Source organism: Polistes dominula, unplaced genomic scaffold, assembly GCF_049000335.1.
Source record: "Polistes dominula isolate Pdom_NZ unplaced genomic scaffold, Pdom_raw_medaka contig_27, whole genome shotgun sequence".
Classification (NCBI taxonomy): Eukaryota; Metazoa; Arthropoda; class Insecta; order Hymenoptera; family Vespidae; genus Polistes; species Polistes dominula.
Genome location: NW_028300906.1, coordinates 4585403 through 4613393, shown reverse-complemented (window position 1 = coordinate 4613393; position 27991 = coordinate 4585403). Strand labels below are relative to the sequence as shown.

The window sequence follows — 27991 nt, the reverse complement described above, 5'->3', positions numbered from 1 at the left end:
ATGTCAAAAAACGTTAAAAACAATAAAAAAAATTTTTTTCTTGTACTTCTAGAGTGTATTTATCATACCCAATAACTTTCATATGTTTATGTATCCTACAAAGCCTAAAAAAAAATCGTGAAAATAGCCTTTTTTTTCGGCGTATAAACCAGAATGAACCCTTAATACGAAGCATTGCATAAAGAGGAGACCGAGAATAGGAAAAACTATATAGCTATATTCTATCTCATTCTCTCGCAGGCTCAATCCTATATGTTTGTCTCTTTTTCTCTTCTTACTTAGTATTAAGGCCGTTTCCTTTCCCCCACTACATCCCGGTTTCGTTTTCCCATTACATCACCATGATTCATTTTTTCATATCACACCAATTCTAAAGAAGTTTTCACTTGAAAAAATCAAAGGGGAAAAGAATAAGGAAAAAAATAAATTTCATTCTCCCTTTTGAAATGTTTCTTATTCCTTTATTTTTCTTCCTCCATTTTTTCTTATTTTAGTTCTTCTCCTTCTTTTTTGAATACATAAACACATCACGAGTACACACATACACACACACACGCACACACACACACAACACTTGTGTGAGGTTTTTAAATTCGTGCTGGTAATTGTACGTATCACCGAAACACATTATGGCTAGAAGGTTATTTTCAATATGTAAACGTTGCATATTCTCACGTGCGTTAGTTTTTAAAACATACGCACCTAAAAGATAAGAGAGAAGAAAATAAATTGTAAAAACGAGACGAAAGAATGAGGGAGAGAATGTGAGAGAGGATGAACTAAACTGGAGTAAGAAAGAAAGAAAATAAAGAAGAAAAAGATAGGAAAGAAAAATAATGATTGACCGTCTCCTCTCTAATTATTTTGAAATTTGGCACACTTGTAGTAGTCCATGAGAAGTTTCATTGCGCCTTTAAACTTGATGCAAATACTCAGCCGTTTGCGAAAAAACGCCAATTGAAATTTCACATAGATGTGCATTCTTTTAGCTGTAGTAATGTAGTAGTCTACAATAACGGCGATGTGTGTGTGTCTCGGAAGTCGTCGATACCTATATCTTTTCTAATATTGAGATAAGATTAAGTTTGTTTACCTTTTCGAAGATATTTTTTTCTTCTTTTTCTAATTCTTTAGTTCTGTTTTTTAAATATGAACGAAGTCTGCTTCCCTTTGGAAGATTTGAAATGCCCGTATACGTGTGAGAAACTAGAATATTTTACATTCATTTTATAAAGAATAAAATTTAAAAAAAAAAGTGCATTTGTATTATAGGATGTCTAATTTTAAAATTACAATCTATATAAAACGATAATTATATATATATATATATATATATATATATATATATATATATATATATTATATATATGTATAAATAACAGAAATATAAATTTGTATAAAATTTGAATAATAATTAAACTACATATCACAATTATTGTTTTAGTAAATGCGACTTCACGTAGTCCGTCTGCAATAAGAAAGAAAATAGTATATCGATTAAATAATTATATAGACGATAATTTATCGTTAATACTTACATTAACGAACCATGGAGTATTAGGACGAAACATTACTTGTTTAACAAAAGACAAATTTTCGATAGGAGATATAACATGTAAATGAAGATGATGTACAGTGTTAAACGGCGGCCAATGAAAGCCAGTCCTAGTAGATTTAATATCGAGTCCTTGTTGTTCTGCTATTATTTGAACTGTTGCAATCATTTTATCATCTATAAAAGAAAAGTATAGATTATGACAAATTCTTGTCTTCTTCAAACAGTAAACAGAAATGTTCTTTTCGCGCTTACAAAGCTCTTCGTTTTCACGTTTTAATTCTTTGGCATTGCGTATGTGTTCATTTGGCAGTATTAAATAATGATGGCTTGATGCTGGATTGATATCTTTAATAACTGTTACGTTCTCATCCTAGAAATGATTTATACATAAAATCATTAAATTCTTGTAGTATTATTTGTTAATGTCATTTCAATATTTTATATCTATCACAATAATAGAGATTGGGAGTGGTCAAAAGTCCAGATTAAATAATGGAATAACATTTACTTTCGTCTACTTACCTCATAAATCTTTTCACTCGGACTTTCATTTCTAATGATTTTACAAAATATGCATTGTACTTCGGCAGCCATCTGAACACAATTGGAATTATATTATTATTTTATTATTTGACAGAGTTCATCGATTACTGACAGTTGGAGGTTAATTTAAACCTTTATAAAATGTCGACACATTCAAATATTATTTATTATTCAAATATTATCATTTATTTGGAGTTTTATCGATTTCAAGTTAGTTCAATATTGTTCGACAATAATTACAAATAATCGATATTATTTTTATCGAAATAATTATTTGATTAATTCCAAGAAGTGTTCTCGTTCGGATTGACTTACACTTTGATGCAAAATCAGAAAAGGTAGTGCGCATGCGCTGTGCGGGATTTTTTGAATTAGCATTCACGTCAGGACGACTTTCCTAAATCGAATTTCATAATTCTCCTATATACGTATATATTAACTTATTTAATTATTATATTTAAATAACGCTTTATGTTGTCACAATGAATAGACATAAAAGGTTCTTCTGATTGCGATAGTTTTTAATTTAAAATATATAAACTGTACATATATTCATAAGTAGTATATATATTTATATATATGTATATTTATGTATAATATAATAGTGTGTGGTGAGAGCTTAATAAATTATATAACATATAACATATGCAATACATTTGTGGCAGTCGAGCTGAAGGAGAAGATTGATTAATATTAATTAAAAAAATAAAATTAAACATAATAAAAAAGAAATATTTCTTAAAGAAAAAAAAGATCAACAAAATTGCATTACTAGTTGCAAATACTTTCGAAAATATTCTCTAGCTCTCCACCATTTGTCTCCTGCCTTCACCTTTGGCCGTGTAAAAATTCATGAAATTGTACGTTAACAAAAAATAAGAATGAATAGAAAAATAATCAGATGGATCATGATTATTTGTGTCAGAAAAAAAAAAAGGAAAAAAGAAATACGCATACGTGTATGTCCTCGATATCGATTATTCAATCATCTTGCATAGATAAAAAAAAAAAAAAAAAAAAAAGGAAAAACAAATTATGTTTCAACGCGCATACTTCAAAAATTTCTTATTCAAGAATTGCACAATGGATATAAATAGCTTTTTTTTTTCTTTTTCTTTTTTGTTTTCTTCAGACATTACACATAATAGTGGAATTTCTTGCGAATATTACTAAATAATATTTATACATATGTGTATATATAAATTTATATATATATATATACACACACACACCCTTTCCTTCTCTCTTTACCTACATATAATATTAAGTTTAAATCAAACGCATGTACAAATTTTTCGCGCGTCAATTTGATCAAATAAAATCAATTTGTAAATTGTTTCTACGAGTACGTATAATATTAAAATTATAAATAAAAAATAATTCGCATATACATATATACGAATATTAAATAACAAACATACGTAGATGTACATGTGTGTTCTCTGTGTATATGTGTGCTTGTGTGATAATGACCATTTTATTTTACTTTTTTTTTTCTTCACAATAGAAACGAACGACATTTTTTATCCTCATGAAATATTTATATATCTATATTCTCCGATATAGGCCTAATAAAAAGCCGCATTTTGTATTGTGTGGTTTGTTTTTTCTTACATAGCTAAAAAGGAGGATTTTTACCGGAATTTTTATTTGCCTAAACTGTACAATGTATTTTCTTCTTGTTAATCTTTTTTTTCTGTTTTTGTTCTTTTCTTTTTTTTTCATTTAAAATTCTCCGTGTTTTATAATATTACTTTTACTTTTTTGTATCATTTTTTTGTTGTTGTATTATTTTGTTTTTATATAAATATCGCTTATAAATAATGATTAATTTATATTTTCCGATATGACAGAAAAGAAATCATACAATATACAATAATTATCCGTTTGTATTTTTTCTTAATTAAAACGGCGCGATCGTATTCTTAATACTGCAGTATCTGCTTTATATTTCGTGATTCTTCACAAAATGAACGATTTTTATTTAAAATATCGTTAGTCTTCGAATCGGGTTTTCTCCTTTCAGTCTACCTTTCGAACCCTCCCTCCCTCCCTCCCTCCCTCACCATTTTTCATTTTTATTTTCTTCTTTCTTTTCTTTTTTCCCATCTTCATCTCTTTGTCACTCTCCGTATTTTGTGTCACCTTTCTCCTCTTCATACATATAGATATAGATAACCGAAGTTAACTATTCACTATAACTTAACGATCTAATACAAAGGTAAATTTCAGCTGCCTTGATAGGACATTTGATCGGGAATCGTAGATGAGTGATTCTGCGTAGGACTTTGATGAAAATGTGAATTGGTACCGTCCTGTGACAAATCACCGACTACCGGTTCCTCGTATTTGCCTCTTTTAAAACGTCCGTACAAGGAAGAGTATGGTAAATTGTAATGTATAGCTGCTTGATTGATGCTCATGTGACCTAGCCTACAAAATAAATATATACATGTCCATGAAATAGTTCAAAGTGGACTCGAAGTCTTTAAATGGCGAACAAAAACTCTTAAACAATTTGAAAAATCTCTAAAGAGCCTCGATCTAAAGACTTACGATATTGATATTATATTTAGTAATAATGGAAAAGAAGAGAGATATTTACCTGACAGCTTCTAAAGCTTCGGTCATAGCATCCTCACTCCAAGGCGTGGGATTACTTCTGCTAAGTTCAATCCCTTCCCTCTTACACCTACCATATAGCGTTCCCGTAGGAATACCAAATTCCGTGGAAGCTCTCTGAACAGAGGTCTGACCAGATCTTATTGCTTCTAATGCACGATCTAGATCGGCAGGTGTCCAGGTAGTTGGGCTCGCGTTAAAGGGTGCAGCTAATCTAATACCTTCTCTTCTTGCTATTTTGTAAAGTGTACTGGAAGGTATACCAAAAGCTTTGGATGCCTTGTTAGCTGAGATCGTTCCTGTTCTTAGTGCTTCCAATGCATTATTCAAACTCTCGTCGCTCCAGGATTTCGTAGGTCCGTCCTTTTTTGGCGTGTCGATTCCTAAACGATGAGCTCTTTGCCAGAGTGTCGTTGATGGGATTCCAAATGCAGCTGAAAAAACGAAATCAAATAAATTCAATCTAATTAGATTGAAAAGATTTTCAATTGAAAATTTATATGAATTTTGGTATATTTACCAGATGCTTTCGTAAGACTCATATCGTGATTTCTTAATGCTTCTAACGCAGCATCCATGTCCTCTTGTGTCCATGATTTATTACCATGATGATGTGAATGTCCAGAATGACCTCTCGAATTATTTTCACCCGAGTCCGAATGAATCGAACTGCCAGAGGGCATGAGTCCGAGAAGTTCAGGCGTTATCATCATCATATTGTCGCTGTCCGCAGCATTTTTTGAGCTTACACTCGCTCTGTCCGACATGTGACTGTCGATATCGATCGTGTCCGCAGAATCCATCGTGTGCAGGGTTTCGAACTTGATCTTTACTGTATCGCAATTTTGTATCTCTGATTGTGAGTAGAAAAAAGACAAAAAGAAAGAAAAACCCCATTGGAAAAAAGTTTAATTAAATGTGAAACAATTGTATACTTGTATAACTTTGAATAGAAAGTTAGTCTTGTTCGAGAGATGTAAAAGAAGAACGTTCGTAACGTTCGTAACGTTCGTAAACGAGAAGATCGTTAAAAAAGGTAAATCTAGATGCAAGCATCATTATAAACGAGGCTGCGTGGGCCGTCGTTACGAATAGAGCAACGCAAATCTAATCCCAGTCAGTTAAGCACGATTAAACCAATTACTTTGACTCCCTTTTAGCCTAATGACCGACTAGTCTTTTATCCTGCCTTTTTTTTTGTTCACATTGACCAGTAGTTCTTCCACCCTTCCCCCTCACCACCACCACCCCCCACCCTTATTGCATTGTCCTTATAATATCTTCTATTTAATATTATCATTATATTATAAAGAAAAAAATACGTATAATGTAATAGGAATTGAATAAAATCCTTGTTATATATTTACCAGTCGAATGATGATCAGAGTCTCGCAAATGAGTAATAGTGGTACCGACCAAAGTAGCGCTCGGTGGTGTGGGCTGTGTTTCTGGAGGCAGATCTACCTCACCAGGATCTGGGTGATGACCGTAATGACCTAGCCCTGTGTGACAGAACATGTCACCTTTTTATTCCGAGTGAAAAGGGTCTGTCCCCACCGGCCCTAAAACTGGTAATCCGCCCCACACCTATAACCCTTGAAGTTCCAAACGTGATCCAATTGCTTGATGCGATTTGATATGCTTCAATCACGGAAACAACATTGAACGATGGTATATTATCATCGTTCCTAGTCCCCCATATATCCTTAAATCATTAAGGATTTATTTATCGTACCGACTTCGATTGATGTTTATTATCATCATCATCCAACATTCTTTCTCTCTTTCTCTCTTTCTCTCTTTCTCTCTTTCTCTCTTTCTCTCTTTCTCTCTCTCTCTTTTTCTCTTTCTTTTTATTTCATTATTTTTCTTAATGTCATTCGCTCTTTGAGCGAAATCAGTCGGTTCCGACAGGAACGCACAAACGCGCGTGTTTTCGTAGGTCTAGAAAAGAGAAGGGACCTTTTCGAGAAATCCAAAGGTTCAGGTGTGGGGCGCAGAACTCAGCTTGATTGGCTTACCGTTATTGTTGTTGTTGTTTGTACCGTTAGCGTTGTTGCTGCTATTGTTACTGTTACGTTGGCAACTTTCCAAAACTACTGCTGCTGCTGCTGCCACCTCCGTACACTCTTCATCTTCTACCTGCCAGTCCCTGCGATTCTGCGAAATTATTTACCAACGTCATTATTATAGATTGCATAGAATTTATTATTGCGAGATCTTAAACCTGATTCAAACGTTTTTGCCGATTCACTTTGATATCTTATTTCAAGATGGGGAACACATTAATATCAGATCTCAATGAAACACCATAAGGAATGTTTCAACATGATCAGATATTTTGTCTGAATTTACTTTGACGTCTCGTTTTAAAATTAAATACACCTAATGTGAAACTAGAATTATATCATCAATCAGCTATCTATCTCAACGTGACTTTGATTTCTTATTTTTAAACAGGGTACATTAATGTAAACCCTTTTGTGAATGTACTCATCGGGTATAATATATATGGACATAATTCACAAAGATTAAATAATTAATTAACGAATTAATGATTATTATCGGTGATATTAATGAAAATGTTCTAGTACATTTTTATGAATTCTATTGAATGATTGGATTACTTTTGTTTCTAACTTACCTCTTTATTTTTGCGATGGTAACTATCACTATCCTCTTCCTCTTTATATCTATCGTAATGCCTAGAATCAGTGGCACGAGGCTCAAATGATGTCCTCGTTCTCTTATACCTCGGATAAGGTCTTTTCAACCTGGTAAAGTTGAATCTTTGTGAACCAGGTTCTCTCGGTGGTGAGCTTAAACTCACTGATGGTGGACCGTCCTTACTTTCAGGTACTTCACAGAGGCCCTTGATTTTCAATTGGTCGGCCGTTTTCAAAAGCGACTGCAAAACAAAAACGTAACATACAAATAATATTTTATTAACAATTTCATCCAAATTCAATATAATAATCTGATCCGATTAAATCTGATTTCATTTGATTTGATTTGATTTGATTTGATTTGATTTGTAAAAAAAAGAAAAAACAAAAAAAAATGTTTAAACAAATGTACAACATTAAATCTATGGAAATAGAAATACCAACCCCCGAATTTTGATCACTAATTTTCATCATACAATCACTTTTGAAGCGAAAAAATCAAGTGTAAATGATCCTCAAAAAGATACAGCAACATCTCTTATCCGTACGAATTCTCCTATCTGATCTTAACCTTGAAAAGTACAGAGTACCATGTGGGAAAAGAAAAAAATATAACCGAGGGTCAAGGTTACAGTTACGAAGAAAGAGCAAAAAAAGAGAAAGAAGGAAAAATAAAAAAAATAAAAAATAACTCGAACAAATCAATTTAACAATAAAAATTGTCAGCGTAATATTATCCTACGAGAGCAAGAAAATAAAATTTCAACATCGGAGATAAAAAACATGAATGAATAAGAAAAAAGAAAGAAAGAAGTAAAGAAAGAAAAAGAGAAAATAAAAAGAGAAAATAAAAAGAAAAAAGAAAAAGAAATAACGAAGAGCCACGTGGAAAGAAGAAGAAGTGGGCAAAGTAAATAAAAGAGAGACGAGTGAATGACTTTGATAGACGAAAAAGGAAGGTGGTCTTTGGCATGAGAGTTTTAGGGGGGTGTTGGGGGGGGGGGTACGGGTAGGCAAACTGCTCGTAGAGAAAAGTCCACCACCACGTGGTTCCTGCTAGGAGTCAGATTGTCGGTCTGGAAGCCGTTGGCAGGTTCTGATGATGATCGAAGAGAGTAGGAAAAAGGGGTAGGTAGGTAGGTAGGTAGGATGACGTGGAGAGGAATAGGATGGTGAAGGGGCATGGCGGGAGAGGAGGACGGGGGAGGAGGACGGGGGTGGTGGTGGCGAGGCTTGAAATTCGGAACGTTCCGTGGCTTCGCGTTCTTTAATCAAGACGGAGGGGGTGATGGTGGTGGTACGATTAGGTGGGGTCGAAGAGAGCCAAAAGGGTTGCTCTAGGTGAGGGGGGTAGAAGGATAGAGGGGTAGAGACGAAAAGTTTGGAGGTGGTGGCGGCCTGGCTGGAGGGGACGGAGGGTGGGTGGTGGTAAGAGGTGAGTTGGGCGGGCTGCTGCTGCCGTCGGCTGTGGCTCGAGAGGGGGTGAGTTGTGAGGGATGCCAACGACGGACGGCGGCGAATCGGCTCGGTTGAGAGTCGCGAGGGGGCGGCGGCAGCACCAGCGGCAACGAGACGGTGTGTTGTATTGCTGTGATGCTGATGGTACAGGTATATTTGGTAGGGTGTAATAGTAGTAGTAGTAGTAGCAGTAGTAGTAGTAGTAGTAGTAGTAGTAGGTAGTAGGACGAATAGTAATGGTGGTGGTTATGGTGGTGGTGGTGGTGGTGCTATTCCTGCTGCTGCTGCTGCTGTTGCTGATAGAGAGGGGAGTGCCAGCAAAAACGCCCGCAGGAAGAATGGGGAGGCCTCCGACGCGGCTGTCGCGGCCCCAGGGCCGTATCGACCACCCCCCAAACCCACGGTACTCTATATTCTCTTGAGAGAGAGCCACTGACAACTAACACTTCGATACTCGTTAGTTTTTTCTTTAGATTTACAGATATATGTAATGTTGATCGGACGATTAGTTTTTGAATTGGGTTATTTGAATATGTTTAATATTTTTCGGAGGATAATTCTTCTTTTTTTAATTAGGAATTTGATTAATTATTATGTTTTAATAGAAATGCTTCGTTCAAAAATTATTTACAAGAAAATGTGTATATATTAGATTTATATCTTTATCGTTGCTGTAGAGAAATATATTATTATTTTGAACTAATGTATAAAGGATCTAGTCTCGCTTGATATTTATATTTAATTAAATTAGAGTTTGTTTTTCTTGATTATTATTAACGTAATTAGATTTGTGTGAAATACCGAATGGAGGGAAAAAGTAAAAAAAAAAGAAAAATGAAAGACATATATATTTGTTTGTCCGAGGAGCGATTAGTTAGATTATTTAAGAGAGAGAGAAACGCTAATAAAATCGTCTAGGGGAAACGTTTGCGAATCGTTCGCCGTTGGGGCTCGACGAGCCGTGGTGGCTTCGTCGATGTTGGTCGTGGGGTGCATGGTAATCGAACGTCTGCGTCGGGCATGCTCGACGACGACGACGAGGCTGCTAGGACGATTTCGTTATCGACGAATAATTACGATCGAAGCGCCCCGGAGACGGCAAATCGTCTCGCCCCATGACTGAGAGAGGGAAACAGAGAGAAAGAGAGAGAAGAAAAATCTTTTACGGTTATATACCATATGAATCATTCAAAGTAAACCTAAAACGATCTAAAACATTTATGATTTGCTTCCATTTTTTCCGCGTTATACTTTATATATTTTATTAACTTTGTATATTTTAAAATACATTTTTTTTCTTTTTTCTTTTAAATAATAATTTGATGTCGATGACAAATTTATAGATGATTAAAACGAGAACGAATGAAAATAAATAATATATGTTAAATAAAAATGAATCGATGATACCAAAATACCAAATAATAATAAAAAAGAATCCCTTTAAAGGTGATTGATCTCTATAAGAGAAATGCAAATAAAAGAAATATATACATACATATAAATATATATATATTTCCTCTGTTCAAGCGGAAGATCGTTTTTATCTTAAAAGTCGACTATCGCCGTTAGCATCTTTCAACAAGGTAAAAGTGGAAGGAAGAAAAAGAAGAAGAACAATAACAAAAAGAATAAAAATAAAAATAAGAACAGATCCATCCCTTCGTTCTCTTTCTCACTCCCACTCATTCGGAAAACAGCATTTCAGTGTTCGATTAAACGAATAAAAAGAGGTAGGCTCTCAGATAAAGAATGAGAGATGCGAGAAAAAGAAAAAGAAAAGAACAGAATAGAATAGAATAGAAAAGAATAGAAAAGAATATAATAGAATAGAATAGAATAGAATGGAATAGAATAGAATAGAATGAAAAAGAAAAGAGTAAAGAAAAGAGTAAAGAAAAGAGTAAAGAAAAGAAAAGAAAAGAAAAGAAAAGGAAAGAAAAAAGGAAAAAAAAGGTCGAACGGCACGTTGCGACAAGGACGACGACGGCGTCGGGGCTGCGAGAAACACGGACGATCGGGTGCTGGTGAAGAGGGTTGTGCTGAGGGTAGTGCAGGGTAGCAAGCGAGTGAGTGAGTAAGAGAGATGAGGGTAAAAGCAAGCTGAGGGTGAGAGGCCTGTCGGAGATGGTTGGTCGTTCGCTCTCCGGAGGTGGATGTACAGGGGTGGTTGGTGATGGTGGTGGTGGTGGTGGTGGTGGTGCTGCTGCTGCTGCTGGTGGTGGAGATGGTGGCATCGGTTCGGAGGGAAGAGGGAAAACCAACGGTAGAATCCAACCTCACCAATCAATACTTAGGGTTCAAGGGCATCGCCCGACCAATTATACCCTACTAATTGCCGCGAAACGAGAGAAAGAAAATCCCTTTTTTTACTTCAGACTTTATTATACTATTCTACTATATTGACATTAGACTATACACACACCTATCTAAACAGTTATTGGTATATACTTGCACATTTGTAATGTAGTTAATTTAATCATCGAATTTGGGAAAAATATACTATTGTTGGTGTTGGTGTTACAGAACACCACCTACCACTCCCACATTTCATGTATATTTTATCTTCAATTTTGTTGCTTGGTTGTTAAACAGGACTGACAAATGTGTAATGTTATAATTGGATGTCACGAATATAGTTTCTTTACCGATTAGTATATTTTTTAATTTATTTCACTTTTCTTTTGTGTTTTTTTAAGAAACGTCGATTAAATGTTTGCTGTTAAATTTGTTCGAAAAGTTCTCGTCGATTATTATTAAAATTGTTAAATAATGTACCCTCAAGTTTCTTGATAAGTACACGCGCACACTATTATTGAAAACGAATTATAATTAATAATCTTTAAAATGATAAATAATAAATACGTATAGAAGAATATTCATGAATTCTAATTGAGAAATCACAGATGAGTTGGAATAGTAAAAAAAAGAAAAGTAAATGATATTAGATAAGAGATAAAAAAGAAAACGTGATCGAGGAATTTCAAGTTCACGAGATTGAAGATTTCTTCTAAGAATGGGCGGGAAAAAGAAAGTAAATAAGTAAGAAAGGTAAGAAAGGTAAGAAAGAAAGAAAGAAAGAAAGAAAGAAAGAAAGAAAGAAAGAAAGAAAAGGAGGTTAGGAAAGGGGAGGAAGGAGGAGGAGTATCGAAGAAGTCCAACAGGTGTAAATCCGCAAAAAGATCGACCGTGGAAACGTTTCCAGAGAGAGAAAGAGAAAGAGAAATAAAAAGAGAAAGAGAAAAAGAGAAAAAGAGAAAAAAAGAGAGAGAGAGAGAGAGTGTGTAGGAAGAAGAGGAAGGGCGCTGAGAATGAAAGACAGTAAGAGAAAAAGAGAAAGAAAAAGAGGGAGGTAGGGAAGTAGGTAGGTAGGTAGGTAGGTGGGGGTGGGTGGTTGGGTTGGCTGAGTGAGTGAGTGAATGGGAGTGAGGGGAGATAGGGGGGATGTTTTCCACGAGAGAAAAAGAGAGAGAGAGAGAAAGATAGCATATACGGGGGCTACAAAATGGTGTAAGGTGCTTTTATACATGGACACGAGAGAAGGAGCTTGAGACTGAAAGTAAAGAAAACGGGGGTAAAAGGTGGGGGAGTTGGGGGTTGGAAAGAGAGCAACAGGGAAATAGAAAGAGATAGAAATGCGGTAAGAAAGAGTAAGAAAGAGATAGAAAGAGATAGAAATGGGAAAAAAGAAAAAGAGAAAGAAAGGGAGAGAGAGAGAGAGAAAAAGTGGGGATAGAGCGTGAGAGAGAAGGAAGGAAGAAAAGGAAGAAGTGGTGGGAGATTCCTCGAAGACGGTTGTAGGGTCGTCTCCACTATTACGAATACGGCGCCATAACGGAATTGATAATGTAACGGGCGTCACGAGCATAAACTCTTGCTCTCTTCTCTTTCTTACTACATAACCTCCTTTCTGAATGGGGGCACGACCCTGGGCCACCAGTACCAGTACCAATACTTGTATCCAGTACCAACCCAAGTACCAGCAAGCACACGACACCACACCACGTGCTTTTTTTTCTAGACTAAAAAGGTAAGAGTGTACATGATGAGAATTTCTGTGTCTCTGTTTGTTTTTGAAGAATGTACCACCACCACTACCACCTTCTATTATCACCTACGCTTAAGAGATAAATGAAATGTGGGAAGAAGTTTTTTTAAAAGTTTTCCCGCCTTTTAAAAAGCGCCGACTTTAAATGTCAGATTTAAATTGCGCGCGCGTAATGTTGATTAAATTTCACTTGTTAGAGAGATAAAGATAGATAGATAAATGCACGTTGTTTTTATTATGTGATTTATAGTTTTTTTTTATCATTTAATCGTCTGATAGAGATTTTTTATCAAATATGAGGAAGTTTTATATAGGGTTAGATGTATTGTTTCGTTTTAATTTTTGAAATAAAGAAAATAAAGAACAACTTTTGACATGGAGTTGGTTTGTTAGTTATTTATCATTCAAGGATTAAGATATGCTCAGAGATGATGAATGTTTAAGAACGTGATATGATAAATAAGAGATCAAAAGTAATACGAATAAATGAAATAACGAACGAACGAACGAACGAACGAACGAATAAGCTTTGAGATTGATGTACATATGCACATCGAAGGAAGTATTCTCGAAGGGTCTCTTTATCACGATTATGATGTTTGATATGCTTTTTCTTCTTAATTAATTACTTCTCAACCATGCATTAATTATATTATCAGATGGATGATACCACTTTGCGTTATACGAATATAAAACAGCATTTATATATTTAACCGACAGTAGAAATAAGAACAAAAAAATACAAAGTTCAACGGAACGAACAGTTTGAAGGCGCGTAAAAAGAAAAATGTTTCCCGCGCATTTTACAGACAATGGGAGGAACACGTTCCGTGTACAATCGGCGGAGGGAAAAAGAAAACGAAATTGAATTTAAAATAAACGAAAATAAATAAAATCGTTAGCAATTTTTGCATACGTCTATACACATATTACGTGTATATATATATACATACATAAAAATGACGATAATGACGCAAGCCAAAACTTATTAAAATTAAAATCGGAATATCTATAATTAAATGCAATAAAAGTTCCACATATGCAAATTCCATTGTTTCATCGTTTCTTACGTAACATATCACGAGGAAAAGAAACGAACGAATGAACCAATTAACCAGTGAACGAATAAATAAATAAATAAACGAACTAACGAACTAACTAACTAAATAACGGTAGCTACGAAATTCCAACGAATCGTTCCTTTCAACAACACACATACACACGACTAACTACTACTCGGTGGTATCGTGGCAACGCGACGGATTTGCGAAGCAAAGTTAAGAGAGGAGGCGAACGACCGGGGCCGCGAAGTAGTCTGGCTATGGGACGCATTAAATATTCTCGAGGCACAAAAATATCTCCGAAAGGCGAATGGCGGGCAAGAGCCCGAAAGAAGGGACGAAGGGGGAGGAGGTGGGTGATGGAGAGACCGGGTGGACGAATATATATGCGTGCAAAATATTCGCGTTTTTCGTACCACCCACCCACCCCTCCTGCCCACTTTCTCTTTCTCGCTCTCTTTTTAAAAAGGATGGGAAAAGAACCAATAATAAATAGAAAAAGAAAAGGAGAAAAGAGGATCAGAAGGACAAAGTCAACGAGGGAAAGAAGGCAAGAAGAAAACGTGACAAGTCAAAGGTATGTTCTGTGGTAGCGCGAAGGAAGTTATATCGTTTATCACTCACCTGGCTGCGGCACTCCGTAGGTGGACGGTCCCCCGGCGAGACGGAAGAGGAGGATGAGGATAAGGAGATGGAAGAGGAGGAGGAGGAGGTTGGGAAACGTGCAATAAAATAAGAGGAAGAAGCAGCAGAAGTAGAAGTAGATGTAGTAGAGAAAGAAGAAGAGAAAGAAGGATTAGAAGAAGGAAGAGAAAGAGAAAGAGGGAAAGGGGGAGGAGGAGGGGCAGGAGGGGGAGGAAGAAGAAGAAAGGAGGAAGTGTAGGAAGAAAAAGAAGATAGGAAGGAAGAGGATAAAGAGGGGGGCAGGACGTAGGAGGAGGAGGAGGAAGAGGAGGAAGGATGAGGCGGTGGATGAGGAGGTGGATGAGGGGGTGGAGGAAGAGGAAGAGGAAGAGGAAGAGGAGGAGGAGGAGGAGGAGGTGGTTGAGAAGGAGAAGGAGCAGGAAGAGTGGAAGAAGAGAAATCACAAGGTGAAAACGAGGTGGTGCCGGCGTTATTAGAGCCGACGCCGCGAGAAAGCCGAGCGTGATCGTGTACGAAGAGGTTACGAGTACGTAGAACGGAAGGATAATTCCTGGCAGGGCCTGATCTCCTACGCGGCGAAGCCCAACGAAAGTGAAATGGCATTCGGCGCTCAGTTGCGCTGAGGGCGCACGGCATTCGGAGGTGGCGGAGGCGGACGACGAGGTAGAAGAGGAGAGCAGGAGGAAGAGGAGGAGGAGGAACGCAGTGATGTGTGGTGGTAGGTAGTAGGCAGTAGTAGGCAGTAGTAACGTAGTAGTCGTAATAGTAATAGTAGTAGTAGGAGTAGTAGTGCAGTAGTAGATGCAGGAGGAGGAGGAAAAGGAGGAGGAGAAGGAGGAGGAAGAGGAAGAGGAGGAGGAGGAAGAGGATGAGGAAAGGACGCCGCGAAATTCGCCGACGCGACGAACAAGGACGGACTCTACTCGGCCCGTGCTCGAGCGCGTACGACGACGAAAACTCGCGGGGGATGATGATGCGTGCTCGTCGGTGGACAGAGAGCGAGTGAATCGACGCGTCGGCCGTGCGAGCGAGCGAGCCGGCTGCACCTGACCGGTCGCCGCCTCGGGCGGCGATACGGGGGGACCCAGGGGGTTTGAAGGGGTTCGAGGGGTGCTAGCGGCGCGTCGGGACACGACGCGGGTGGTGGGAGCACACAGAGTGACGGAGAGGGATAGGGAAAGGAAAGGGGGTAGCTGTGCGCTCGACGGAAACGCCGCTGTCTCCTACGTGAACTCGACGAGGACGCAACGAGTCGCTTATAACACGAAGGAAGAGGGAGAGGAAGAGGAGAAACGTGCCGGACGAAGACGGATGCAAACCTCGCGAGAGAACGGAGCACCCACCAACGACGACGACGACAACGACGACGACGACGACGACGTCGACGGCAACGACGACAACGACAACGACAACGGCAACGGCAACGACGACGACGACAACGACAACGGCAACGGCAACGGCAACGGCAACGACGACGACGACGAAAAGGAGGAGACGACGATCAACCACCGCTAACGGCTATGTAGGAGCGACGCAGATAGGATTATGACTCGCGTGAACGCGTACGCCGGCGACATCGGCCGGCTCGATCTATCTATCTTCCTCTTTCTCTTTCTCTCTCTCACACACATCACTGTAGTAGAGAGACATGTAACGCGTGCACGTGTGTGCACACGACCAATGACAGTGCCGTACATTCTCTCTCGAGTACCCATGTCTTCCTTCCTCTTCTCTTCTTCCTCCTCTCTCTCATCTAGCATCTCGTTTCCTACTCGTAACGCTGCTGCTGTTGTTGCCGACGACGACGACGACGACGATGGTATATGTTTCATTAGCGACACACAACATGCAAGCCACCTGGACCGTCACGTTAATCGTAACAAATGGCCGTATTTGCCAGCGTAGACTACCCTTACTTTATCATTCCATGCATGTATGTATGTATGTACCATACGTACACGTTCTGCTACGAGTCGACTACAAAGTAGTAATAAGCGCATGCAAAACACTCTCTTAGAATACTTGTTTCTTTTAATGTTTCTTCCAGGAGCTTTTTTTCCCCTATCGTTCAATTTCAGCATCAGTTTTATCTTAGTTTCTATTTTTCTCCTTTGTTTTTTTTTTATAGATATTAATATACGACAAATTATTTCGTCGTGCTCGTATTTAATAACAATATGAGATTAAAGGTGATAATAATGCATATGATGAATTAATTTTACCACAATTAATATAATAAAATATTATAGATTTGATGTCCGAATTATAAGAGAGAAAATAAAATCAGGGTCTTGAGATTGGGGCATTTGAACGTTTTAATACGGCCCTGGCGAAAGTCTAATGGTATTGGAGTAACAAGGAGAGAGTGAAGGAGAGAGAGAAAGAGAGAGTGGGAAAAGAGAATGACTGAGTGAGATAGAATGATGAGGGTCGTAGAGAGGAACGAAAAGGGATGACCGAGTAGACGTTGAAACCGAAGGTATGCAGGCGACAGAGAGAATCGATCTATCGGAACTCCGCCGCGGGACGAGGATAATCTCGAGAAGGGTAGACCGGGAGGAAATGGGGGAGAGAAACCGGAGGAGGTTTAGGAGAAGAGAGGTGGTGGTAAAGGTGGAGGTGGAGGTGGAGGTGGAGGTGGAGGAGGGCGTCGTTGTTTGGTCGTCCACGCGAGACCGCGAGCCGCTCCGGTATTGGTTAATACCGCACTCTCTTCCTCAGAGCTGTCCCTTTTCTTCGAGACGATTTAAGCCGCTTTGTGCACGGCCTTTGCGCGCGTTTCGCTACCGCCACTACCGCTCGCTGAAGCCGCCGCCGCCGTTTCTTTGAATCCTATCGTGGATCTATTTTCCCCTTTCCCCCATCCTTCCTTTTCTTCATACTTTCTTTTCTGTTTTAAATCTCTCTCGATCTCAAATCGATGCTTCTCAACAAAACCAAAAATTGAAAATAAAATTAATTTATTCATAGAAAGGGGAATTTAATAATACTAAGAAATAGACAGAAAGAGGGTAAGATTATGTCAATAATAAATATTATTATGTTATATATTGGATTTGATCTATTTTATCTTTAAAATTCTGTGACTCCACGTGGATAGGAAAACAAGTATAACAAAAAAAAAAAGAATGAAAGGAAGAGCGGAAGGAAGGGCGGAAGGAAGGAAGGAAGGAAGGAAGGAAGGAAATATTAGCGTGGGGTGCAAGGAGGTGAGAGAGAGAGAATGTAAGAAGGAAGAAGAAACAGACGATGAGAGGAAGAAGAAACAGACGATGAGAGCAAGCAAAAAAGAGAACACCTCAGCACGAGGAATCCTTCACGAATAAAAAACAAAGGAGAGGACTTTCTAAAATATCTACTTCGCGAAAACTTCTTTCCTGTCTTCCAGATAAAAATATTTCTCTCAAATTAGATCATTAAAAAAAATATATACATTTACGTGATATATATCTCAACGATAAAACTAATAATATACCGATTAAAATATCATATCATTAAAAAATAAGATGAAATAGATATAGAAGATTTTATTTTTTCTTTTTTTCTTTTTTTTTTTTTTTTAAAGAACCCATATGCCGATTAGACCAACAACCCTGACGAACGACGTCGTCACCGTCACCGTTACCGTAGCAGTCGAGCCGACTCGGCAGCGATCATGCGAGCCCGTGGACTGCTGTCGCGGAGGGGGGTGGTAAAGAGGTCTACAAATTCGAGAGAGAGAAAGAGGAAGAGATACACGAAAAGGGAGGTGGAGGTGGTAGTGGCGATGGTGGTGGTGGTGGTGGTGGTGGTGTGTAGAGAGAAACGTGAACCCAAAGTCTGAACTGGCGAGACAAAATATACGTAAATACACACACGCGCACACACCATGTAACATTCAACGTGAATAAATATATACATATATTTCATATATGTATGCGTATTGCGTGAGAGACGAGAGTAAAGAGTGGGAGATAGGTGCCAAAGGAGTAGAAAGAGATGAAGGAGGGGCATACGATTCGTTCGGGGGGCATGAGGAGAAGAGAGGGAAGAAGAAGAGGGGAAAAGGAAAACGGTAGAGCTTGCGCGGACAAAGGGAATCTGCGCGGCGGTAGTGGTGGTGGTGATGGTAGTGTGTGGAGACGTAGCTCCAATCGTATACCAACTTATGTACGGTATACACAACATATATGCCTACGTACGCATGCATGCATATGATACATACATACATATATACTTTGGAACGGGTGCTAAGCATAAATACACGCGTGAACCAGAGAAAAAGGGAGAGAGGGAGAAATATACATGTGTATATGTGTGTGTATGGACGCGCGTATGTGAGAATGGGGCCGCGTATGGTGGTAGGCCAGCCAGACGGCGAAGGTTCGCGCACGCATGCACACGATGCGGTGCAGAAACCACGCCGCCGTTGGGTACAGTCGATGAAAGAAGCACAAATTTCATCTTTCTTTCTTTCTTTCTTTCTTTTTTTTTTATTCTTTTTTTCTTTCCCTCTCTTTCTTCGACCCGTTTTACTCAACGCAGCTTGTTTCTCTTTCTCGAACGATTGAGGAAGGAGAAGGAAGTGTAAAGAAGGTAAGGGGTGAAAGAGGGGGAGACTCAAGAGGAATAATACGGTCAGGAGAAAGAAGTTCGAACTATTCCTCCTACTCCTTCCTTCTCTACCTTGCACTCTCCTAACCGACCAACTTTATCCTCCTTTTCTTTTATCTCTTTCCCGCTTCTACTATTACTATTTGATCTCTCTTTCTTTCTTTCTTTCTTTATTTCTTCCTTTCTTCTCATCGAAGCAATGAGCTCACGTTCGGTCGTTCGCGCGACAAAAAGAATTATCGTTCGCACGTATCATATGTGTATATATATTATAAATATGTGTGTACGCGTACGTGTACATACACCGTATGCATATGTACACACACGTACAAGAGACACAATGGTATATGGCGGCGGGCTAGCGAATTCAGCACAGCGTGGCCCGAACACCACACCACGTTGAAAAGTACAGTCGAGTAAGGAAGCCATGCATTTGATCGGCTTCTTTGAGCTATGTGAACAACTTTTGTTTCGTTCGATGAGAGATAGACAGAAAAAAAGAAAAAGAAGATAAATGCTGTGCCTTGAAAACAATTAGAGACAAAAAAGTGATAATAAAAATTATGGAAGAGGGTGACTGAATCAAGGGTACGTTACTGCATTACCGTTCCCAGGAATCCCTACGATTTCCCCGCGAATATTCAAATGTTTCGTTTCTTTAATGTATTTCGATTTTGGGTAGCAATTAAAAAAAATATATTTTGTTTTTTTGTGACAAAAAATGTACTTCGTTATTTGAATCAAATAAATGATTGATATTAAATAATAATTGTTTTCAATGTAAGGTGTGCGAATTTTTTTTTATTTTCTTTGTTTTCAGATTTGTAATATGAAATGAATTTCAGGTGTTTTGTTTGCTATGTGTAGGAAAAGAGTGTTTTGAGATATAGATCGATCGATTTGAATATAAAATCTCTCTTTCTCTCTCTGACTATTTTTATACGGAACGGAAGCAAGTATATGCAGGCGACTTTCTTTCCGTCTTCTACGTCCGCTCGCTCGAGATCTCGAGATCTTACCCTACACTTCGTAGTTTCTCTTGAAAGAAAGGATACCGATCGTGAGTGAACAAGGTCATCGGAGAACGCCAATGCTTAGCGTTCTCTTTCGTGTAATCGATCGATGAATCTTACAAGATGGCGCCGAGATTTCTGTGCTACACTTTCGGAATAAAATCATCAAAATTAAATTTAAAAAAAGTTGTTGCATAAATGGACGCAAAAAAAAAAATAAAAATTGATCTTTCTAAACTAATACATTTAATCTATTATTCAATATTAAAAAAAAAAATAATAAATGAGGAAAAGAAAAAAACGGAAAAAAAGATTGTTCAGAGGAGCAACGCGGTCAAATTGGAAGATCGAAGCGGAACAAAAGATTCGGTTAAAAATATCTCCGAACGGGCGGGCGAACTGCAACAAAATGTTCAACTTATTTTTAAAGTAGAAAAAAAAAGAAATAAAACATCTGATAAATTAAAAATAAAAATAACGGAAAGAGGTTTTTTTTCGGGGATACGCTAAAAATTGGAAACCGAAGCAGAAAATCTTGGATGGAGGGGATATAGGAAGAGGTTAGGAGGAGGAGGAGGAAAAGGAGGAGGGTGGTTGGTTAGGTTCGTAGGTAGGTACCAATCACGCTCGTGAGCATCGTTGCGTGCAAGCACGTCCTCTCTCTGCTCGACAGAGTCTCGTGCGAATGCAGAAAAAAACATATAAGAGGGAAAAAAAAGAAAATATGAAGAGGCATGAGAAAGAAAAAAAAAAAAAAATAAGGAGCGAAGAAGTAAAAAGAAAATAAAAATGACGAAACTCACACGAGCCACCCACCGGGAGCAGGTTCTCCTTTTCCCACCACACCACCACCACCACCACCACCACCACCATATACTAACACCATCATATAATCACGCTACAACATACATACACCACCACTATATCACCACGTTACTATTCTTCTCATCAAGTCACGTGCGCAAGCGCATTACGCGTACTTACTTACATACTCTCACTTGCACGCATTTTTGTAAAACACGAATTGTCAAACAAAAGACAAAGAATTAAAATCTGAAAGAGAAGGTAAAAGAAATAGCAGACAGAGACACAGAATAAATAGAAGGAGGACTTGGAAAATATTCGATCGTCCAGCAGTTCCCCAAAAGACCGTTTAACGTGGTATGGGTAAAGGGAAAAGGGCGAGGAGACTAAGGGGGAAGGGGTTAACAGAAAAAGCGCGGGCAGAAGTTTTCGAAAAGCAAGCAAACTCTCATTGCCGACAACGGCCGGAAGAACGAGCTTCAGAGAGACGAAGAGAGGGGAAGGGTGAGGGTGAGGGTGAGGGTGAGGGTGAGGGTGAGGGTGAGGATGAGGGTGAGGATGAGGGTGAAGATGAGAAGGGAAGGTGGGACAGTACGATTGAGTAGGAGAAAGAGAGATGAAGATGGGAGAGAGGGGAGAGAGGGGAGAGAAGGGAGAGAAGCGGGAATGTACAGATTAGAACTATCTTTGAGTGTGTATTACGTACACTATGATGAATATACATATACATTTAAACACACGTAGGCATAGGGCATATACATACGTGTATGTATGTATATATGCGTAAAGATCGATGCGGAACGCATCTTCGATGAATTCGAAGCTTATGTAGGGTAGGTGGTAGAGATGCTCGAGAGACGCGCGGCGGCAGCGAGTGCACGCGAAAAGTGGCGGGAAATTCAAACGTACTTCAAAGTGTAGCACAAAAAGTTGCATGGAAGGTCTTGTTTTTTTTTTTCTTTTTTTTTTTACAGAGAGTAAGTTGTCACGGTACAAAGAAGAGTGTGATCGATGATAATGATCTTGGTGGTAAATAAAAAAAAAAGAAAAGAAAAGAAAGATGTGTAACGAAAAAAATAATTGTATGATCTTTTTACGTACAATGTTATGTAAATTATTCTATCGTAAAGTATATTTCCTTTTTCTGTCTTTTTAATGACATGCAACGCGATAAAAAGTAAAGTTAACTAGCGATGTATATAACGTTGATAACCATAAAGTAGGAAGGACTCGCAGAAACTTAGGCGAATATTATCATGTATGGCGTATATAGAACTGTATTTTTACTAAAAATGATTAAAACCGTTAATTTGTTTTCTTTGTTTGTCTTTCACACATCAGTGTTTCTCAATTTGATAATTGGATTCGCTGAGATAAGAAAGTATGATGATTTGAGGATCACTGGAATGCGGTGAACATAGCGGTAGTAGCCTTGATTACTGGACAATGGAACCTAACGAGAGACAGGGTTGATGCTGTCTTTTATAATACTCTTTCTCTCTCTCTCTCCCTCTCTCTCTCTCTCTCTCTCTCTTATTGTACCTGTACTCTAAAGTAAAATATCATAGAATATATATCGTAGAAGAAGTAGAAATAATCAAATGAAAATTAATTACTTTACTGTTTTTTATCATTCGTTTATTTATTGGCGTAAATTGACTTTAGCGTAAAAAGATGATTTAAAATTTTCTACAAAGTCAAATAGAGAGACATTTGCGAATTGTTTTTAACGAATCGATTAAAGTTTTATCGCTTAAACGTGACCCCATTTAAATAAAAATATAATAATATATTGAAAACGTTTTCGTTGTTACGCTAGATTAATATTAAAGTTAATATTGACGTCATAAATAATGACATCATAGAAAATATAGCCAATCATAAACTATCAATCATAAACTACCAATCATTCGTTATACGAACTCGATTGAAATAACTGAATGAATTGTATTGTGGGTGTTAAAGATGTAATGAATAAAATGTACAATGTACGTACGTTGAAGCTTCAAAATGGCGGAATCGAATACACATTTGCATCGTTATTAACCTCTCAGCGAGTAGACATTTATTCCTTGGCTAACAACCCGATGTCGGATCCCCTTTTTGTCGGCGATTTATATTTGGCCCGTATTCAAAACAGAGAGAGAAAGAGAATGAGGGAGGTAGGTAGGAAGAAAGAAAGAAAGAGAGAAAGAAAGAAAGAAAAAGAGGGAGAGGGAGAGGGAGAGAGAGAGAGAGAGAGAGAGAGAGAGAGAGTGTGTGTAGTGCAAGTTCGTCGTCCGACATCGTATGATTCAAATAGCCAGGCAAACTTATCTTTCCCACTCTTTCTCTTTCGTACCATGCCCAGGGGATTGATGACGAAGTTAGCGAAATATAATTTTGTGTACGAGGAAAGTGTGTATAACCAACTAAAAAAGATAAAAAAGAAAAAAAAATAATCAACAGAGCGAATCATCGTATAATATAAATTTTGCGCGCGCTAATTCAAACGAAGTATTAGCGCCATTTTTTTCAACTCGAATCAAACGAATTACTTTTTTTGTTTTTTCTTGTTTGAATTTAATTTCATAAATATGTAAGACCAAAGTTGTCATTAATTTATTCAGATTTATTAAGATAGTCTTTAATCAAGAATATTCTATTGATTCATGATATTGATTCAGATATAAATTTCAACTGATAATAAAGTTTAATCATAGGTTAATAAACAAACATCAAGGATTTATATATAAAATAGTTATATATTAGAAGAAAAAACAAGAGATTTTTTACAAATGAAAATAACATATATAACATATTTTATAAGCTAATAAATTATGCATATGAGAAAAAGTATATCATATAGGTTAGAATAGATTATGTTGTAAGAATCACGCATTTACATATGAACACGTATAATATACATATACATTTAAATATTTCATTGAAATTATAAATAATAAAATCATTGAAATGGACAAACGAGGATATAATAATTTAAATATACATGTACTAACATGTAATTTTGTAAACGAATTATTCTAATCGAAATACATAAACATACGAAATAATAAATCAAATTTCTTGTCCAAATTCTGATGAAATTGTATTGTAAAAGTTGGTTTGTTCGTTCAATGATCTCAAGAAATATAAGTATACTAGAAAGAGAAAGAAAAAGGAAGTAAGAAAAGAAAGAGAAGTGGTAAGGGAAGGAGCAAAGCCACGTGGCATCCTTAAGCCGGGAAGCGTTACGACGAACCTTTTCTCCGCGTGGTTCAGTCGTACTTGCGTGAATGAGACAACAAGAAAAAGAGAGATAGAAAAAGAATGAAAGAAAGAATGAAAGAAAGAATGAAAGAAAAACAGAGAGGAGAAACATCAAGATAAAAAGAGAAAGAGAAAAAGAGTCTCCTGGGCAAAATGTAAACAGAGAAAGAGAAAGCAGAAGCACAAAAAGCTAAAGAGAACAAGAGATAGATATACATTTATATATATATATATACACACACACAACATATATATATATATATATATATATATGCCATGCATATGAAGAGAGAGAGAGAAAGGGATAAAATAGAGATACAGATAAAAATCAGAAAAGAAAAAAAAAAGAGAGAAAGGAAAGCATAGAGAGCGTCACGTTGCTGCTTTACATTGCCAGTTGAAATCCATACGCCATAATATATTTTGTGTGTGTGTGTATCTGGAGTAATATAGATGTATTGGTAGAAAAGAAAATGAGAAAGGCGTTCTAAGCTAAACAGAGAGAGTGAGCGAGTGAGAAAGTCGTGTTACTCGGTACAAACTACCGTGTCGACTTTTACATTACCTCGATATTTAAACGTAGAAGAGTAAGAAGTAGTAGTAATGTAGTAGTAGTAGTAGTACTGATGGTGAATGGTAGTAGAAGAAGAAGAAGACAATCGAACGTCGCCGGCACCTGTCCCCGTGCTTTTAACTACTCTTCGTCGAGCACAGGAACCTAACCTCTCTGACCCATCGTAAGTGAGACAGGAAAAGCGAGAGAGATGGATGATAGAAAGAGAGTTTTGTGTATATATATATAATATATATACACACACATATCACTTTACTCGAAGTAGTAGTAGTAATATTGATAGCGACGACGATGTATTAGTTACTCTACGCGCACACGCGACACGCACAATTTTTTGTTCATTACATACACCTCGTCGTTTATACATCTCGACGTACGAAAATGTACTTTACGCGTGCGTGTTAGTTTATACGTGTAATTATTTTACGTTCATGTGTGTATGTATGTGTGCGTGTTAGTACGTGTGCGCGGTGGCGGCGACGAGCGAGCGCGCGCGCGCGCGCTCCCCCGTACCCACCATACCACCACTACTACTTTCACACACAAAGCACGACGCGACGTGATACACAAGCACGCACAGACGGACGCACGCACGCACGCATGCACGCGAACACGAATGCACGTTGCACCCTCAATTTGCGACGACGACGACGACAACGACGACAACTCGGGACAAATTTTCCTTTGTACACATTTATATCTGTTGTTTTTTGTTGTGTGGTGATGAGTGTCTTTCTATTTGAGAGAAAGCGTGTATATGATGTTGTTGTTGTTGGTTGTGTGTGTGTGTATGTATGTAATTTTTGTACTTCGTTTTTTGTTATATTCTTGTTAGATTTTTTTGTCAACACCAACGAGGTAAAATGAAAACTAGATAATACAATGACGGCAATTAATTGCAACTATGCGCTGACAACGTTTTTAATCGAAAAGAAAATGCCGGTACTCACAAATACCGTGAACGTTGTCACGGGCATTTTCGTAGGACGTGCGCGTCGTTATCTTCGGCCGGGAGAGAACGTTCCTTTCTTCAGCTATTTACGGAACGGTATAAAGTGCAAGGGAAACTCGCGCGTATGAGAAAGAAAGAAGGTGGGAGAAGGAGAGTTAGAGAACGTACACACCGGCTAATCGACTCTGTCGGTAATTCAGAGATCAATGCTTTTGTTTTGAATCCGTGTGGCGCCATCTTCGAGATAATATTTGTAATGTTTTTACCGACTTTATCGACCTTACCAAGATGGCCCACTTCTCGGTCGGTAGTACGTCGATAAGTTATCGGTAATTTTCGCGGTTGGTCAATCCTAAATATTTTCGGGATAAAACATTTAAATGGATAAATACTGCACACATTTGTTGTCCTTAGTTTCACTGAAAAATGGAAAGGAAGAGTCTCATCTTATTTTCCGAAGGATCCTACCATGCACTGTCGGTAAAAAGGTTACACCGAACTTGCAAATTTTCTCGTTTGTAAAACTTACATGGGTTTGATCAGACTTTCGAAATACAGAACAAATTTTGAGCTTAATACAAGGAAAAGAAATTAGCAATATGACTAGAGAAATATAATTAAGAATTACAATCGTAACATCATTGATTCGAGAGTTTCTTTTATCTTCGCGCCGCTTTTCTATCATCCATCTATTTGTCCTATCTTTTTCTTGAAACATTTATCTGATCTTTTCGAGAAACGTTGTGTAGACAACAAATAAAATAAATTAAATAAATTGTAAAAAGAACTCATCATCGTGTATTTATTTTATAGTTCAGTTATAACAACGTACGAGAAATAACGTAACGAAACGAATGTTCCAAAGTAGAGAGATAAAGGAAAAGAGAAAGCAAAAAGAGATAAAGAATGGAAGAGAGAGAAGGAGAAAGAGAATGAAAAATAAGGAAAAAAGAAAAAGATATATATATATATATAAGATAGTGGCTTGTAAAGAGAGAGGGAGAGAGAAAGATAAGAATAGTAAGTTTCAGTGAGAGAGCAAAAGAGAGAGAGAGAGAGAGAGAAAGAAAGATAAAGATAGAACATTTCAAAGAGAAAAAGAGAGAAAGAGAGAGAAAAGGAGAGATAGTACAGGTCTTACAGAGAAATAGAAAGAAAAAAAAGAGAGAGAGAGAAAGAGATAGTACGTCTTAAGCGGAAGGCGGTCGATGGGCGGACACTGGGTAGATAAATAGACGTTGGTGGAAGCAAAATGGAAGAAGAAGTAGAAGAATAAGAAGAAGAAGATGAGGAGAAGGAGAGGGAGAAGGAGGGAAGAAGAAGAAGTGAAGTAGAAGTAGAACTACCAGCAGCAGCAGCAGCAGCAACAGCAACGTACACCGATAAAAGGGTCGCTGTTAGCGCACGCGCACTTGTGCGTATTCTTAAGCACAAGAAATAAGAAAATAAAAAAGAATAGATGAGAGATAGAGATAGGGAAAGAAAGAGAAAGAGAATAGTTGAGAGGTGGAACGAAAAGAGAAAAAGAGAAAGAGAAAGAGATAAATTTTTGATTTATCATGGTACAAAATGTCGAATCCGTACGGTAAAACGTGAAATCAAAATTACCGCGCTTCTAGAACCTCGTAATTGTAGTGGGGATATTGTACGGTGACGCGAAGCCTAACCCTCTCGTGGAATTTCTCAGAGTAGGAAACAATTATACGAAATAATAAGTTTATACATGTAAAAAGTAAGAACGATAATCTTATATACAGACGCTTAGATCTGTAAATTGTTTAGTTAAAGAAGAAAGGAATAAAAATTAACGAGAAACAACAACAATTTTCAATAAATTTACATGTTAGTAGTACGAGAAGAATGAAAAAAAAAAAAAAAAATAAGATCTGCATTATTCACGCGCATGTAAGAACGAAGATATCTTACGGTGTTACGAGATTTTACTCATGAATCTCTCATGAAAGAAACGATTTTAAACAAAAGGGAGAATATGAAAAAAAGTGAAATAAGAACAAGAAGAAGAGATAAGATAATAATGCGAGAATTTTGGGATCTTCGTCATCGATATTATCGTTCATTCTTATCGTATATATAAATGTGTATATTATATCCATCTAGATATCATTCATCATGTCAGATTCGATTTTTATTGAATTTTTCTTTTGTCATATGTTGTTATTATTTTTTATTTGTTTTTTTTTCCCCACT

The 27991-nt window shown here is 37.5% G+C and overlaps 2 protein-coding genes and 2 long non-coding RNA genes across 10 annotated transcripts in view; 1 reads left to right on the top strand and 3 right to left on the bottom strand.

The window, feature by feature from the left end:
* Positions 1–432: 432 nt before the first annotated feature.
* On the bottom strand, positions 433–2464 carry LOC107067596 (adenosine 5'-monophosphoramidase HINT3). Of its 2 annotated transcripts, none has more exons than XM_015323249.2 (6): positions 2234–2464; positions 2081–2152; positions 1811–1928; positions 1539–1732; positions 1370–1468; positions 433–1336 (listed from the first exon to the last, which is right to left on the bottom strand). In XM_015323249.2, the coding sequence occupies exons 1-5, from the start codon at positions 2252–2254 to the stop codon at positions 1433–1435; spliced, it is 441 nt and encodes a 146-aa protein (XP_015178735.1). In that variant the 5' UTR covers positions 2255–2464; the 3' UTR covers positions 433–1336; positions 1370–1432. The 2 variants fall into 2 exon arrangements, with proteins under 2 accessions (XP_015178735.1, XP_089035678.1); XM_089179552.1 differs by having other exon boundaries at positions 433–1332.
* A 137-nt stretch (positions 2465–2601) lies between these two features.
* Positions 2602–27991, bottom strand: part of Psq (pipsqueak) — a 51130-nt gene continuing 25740 nt past the window's right edge. The window contains exons 1-7 of one of the 4 annotated variants that reach the window (XM_089179539.1): positions 14578–15694; positions 7368–7631; positions 6745–6883; positions 6091–6246; positions 5244–5576; positions 4707–5157; positions 2602–4534 (exon numbers count right to left, since the gene is read on the bottom strand). In XM_089179539.1, coding sequence (XP_089035665.1) covers positions 4330–4534; positions 4707–5157; positions 5244–5576; positions 6091–6246; positions 6745–6883; positions 7368–7631; positions 14578–15234 — 2205 coding nt within the window. In that variant the 5' untranslated portion in view covers positions 15235–15694 and the 3' untranslated portion in view covers positions 2602–4329. Of the gene's footprint in view, positions 4535–4706; positions 5158–5243; positions 5577–6090; positions 6247–6744; positions 6884–7367; positions 7632–14577; positions 15695–27991 lie in introns of those variants that run through there. The other 3 variants (XM_089179537.1, XM_089179538.1, XM_015323110.2) reach the window with 3 other exon arrangements.
* Positions 7967–10747, top strand: LOC149033427 (uncharacterized). The gene is made up of 2 exons (XR_016178943.1): positions 7967–8997; positions 9151–10747. It is a non-coding gene; the product is annotated as an uncharacterized LOC149033427 (long non-coding RNA).
* LOC149033426 (uncharacterized) lies at positions 17385–27975 on the bottom strand. Of its 3 annotated transcripts, none has more exons than XR_016178933.1 (3): positions 24823–27975; positions 21008–21257; positions 17385–17521 (listed from the first exon to the last, which is right to left on the bottom strand). It is a non-coding gene; the product is annotated as an uncharacterized LOC149033426 (long non-coding RNA). The 3 variants fall into 3 exon arrangements; XR_016178935.1 differs by having other exon boundaries at positions 17395–17521; positions 21021–21257; XR_016178934.1 differs by lacking the exon at positions 17385–17521 and adding an exon at positions 18424–20603.

Bases quoted from the DNA above. Each gene is read 5' to 3' on its own strand.
- LOC107067596 (XM_015323249.2), bottom strand. From the start codon at position 2,254: ATGTGTCGACATTTTATAAAG. The intron at 1,929-2,080 runs GTAAGTAGACGA...AATCATTTCTAG, and splicing joins CGAGTGAAAAGATTTATGAG to GATGAGAACGTAACAGTTAT. The intron at 1,733-1,810 runs GTAAGCGCGAAA...TTTCTTTTATAG, and splicing joins ACGTGAAAACGAAGAGCTTT to ATGATAAAATGATTGCAACA.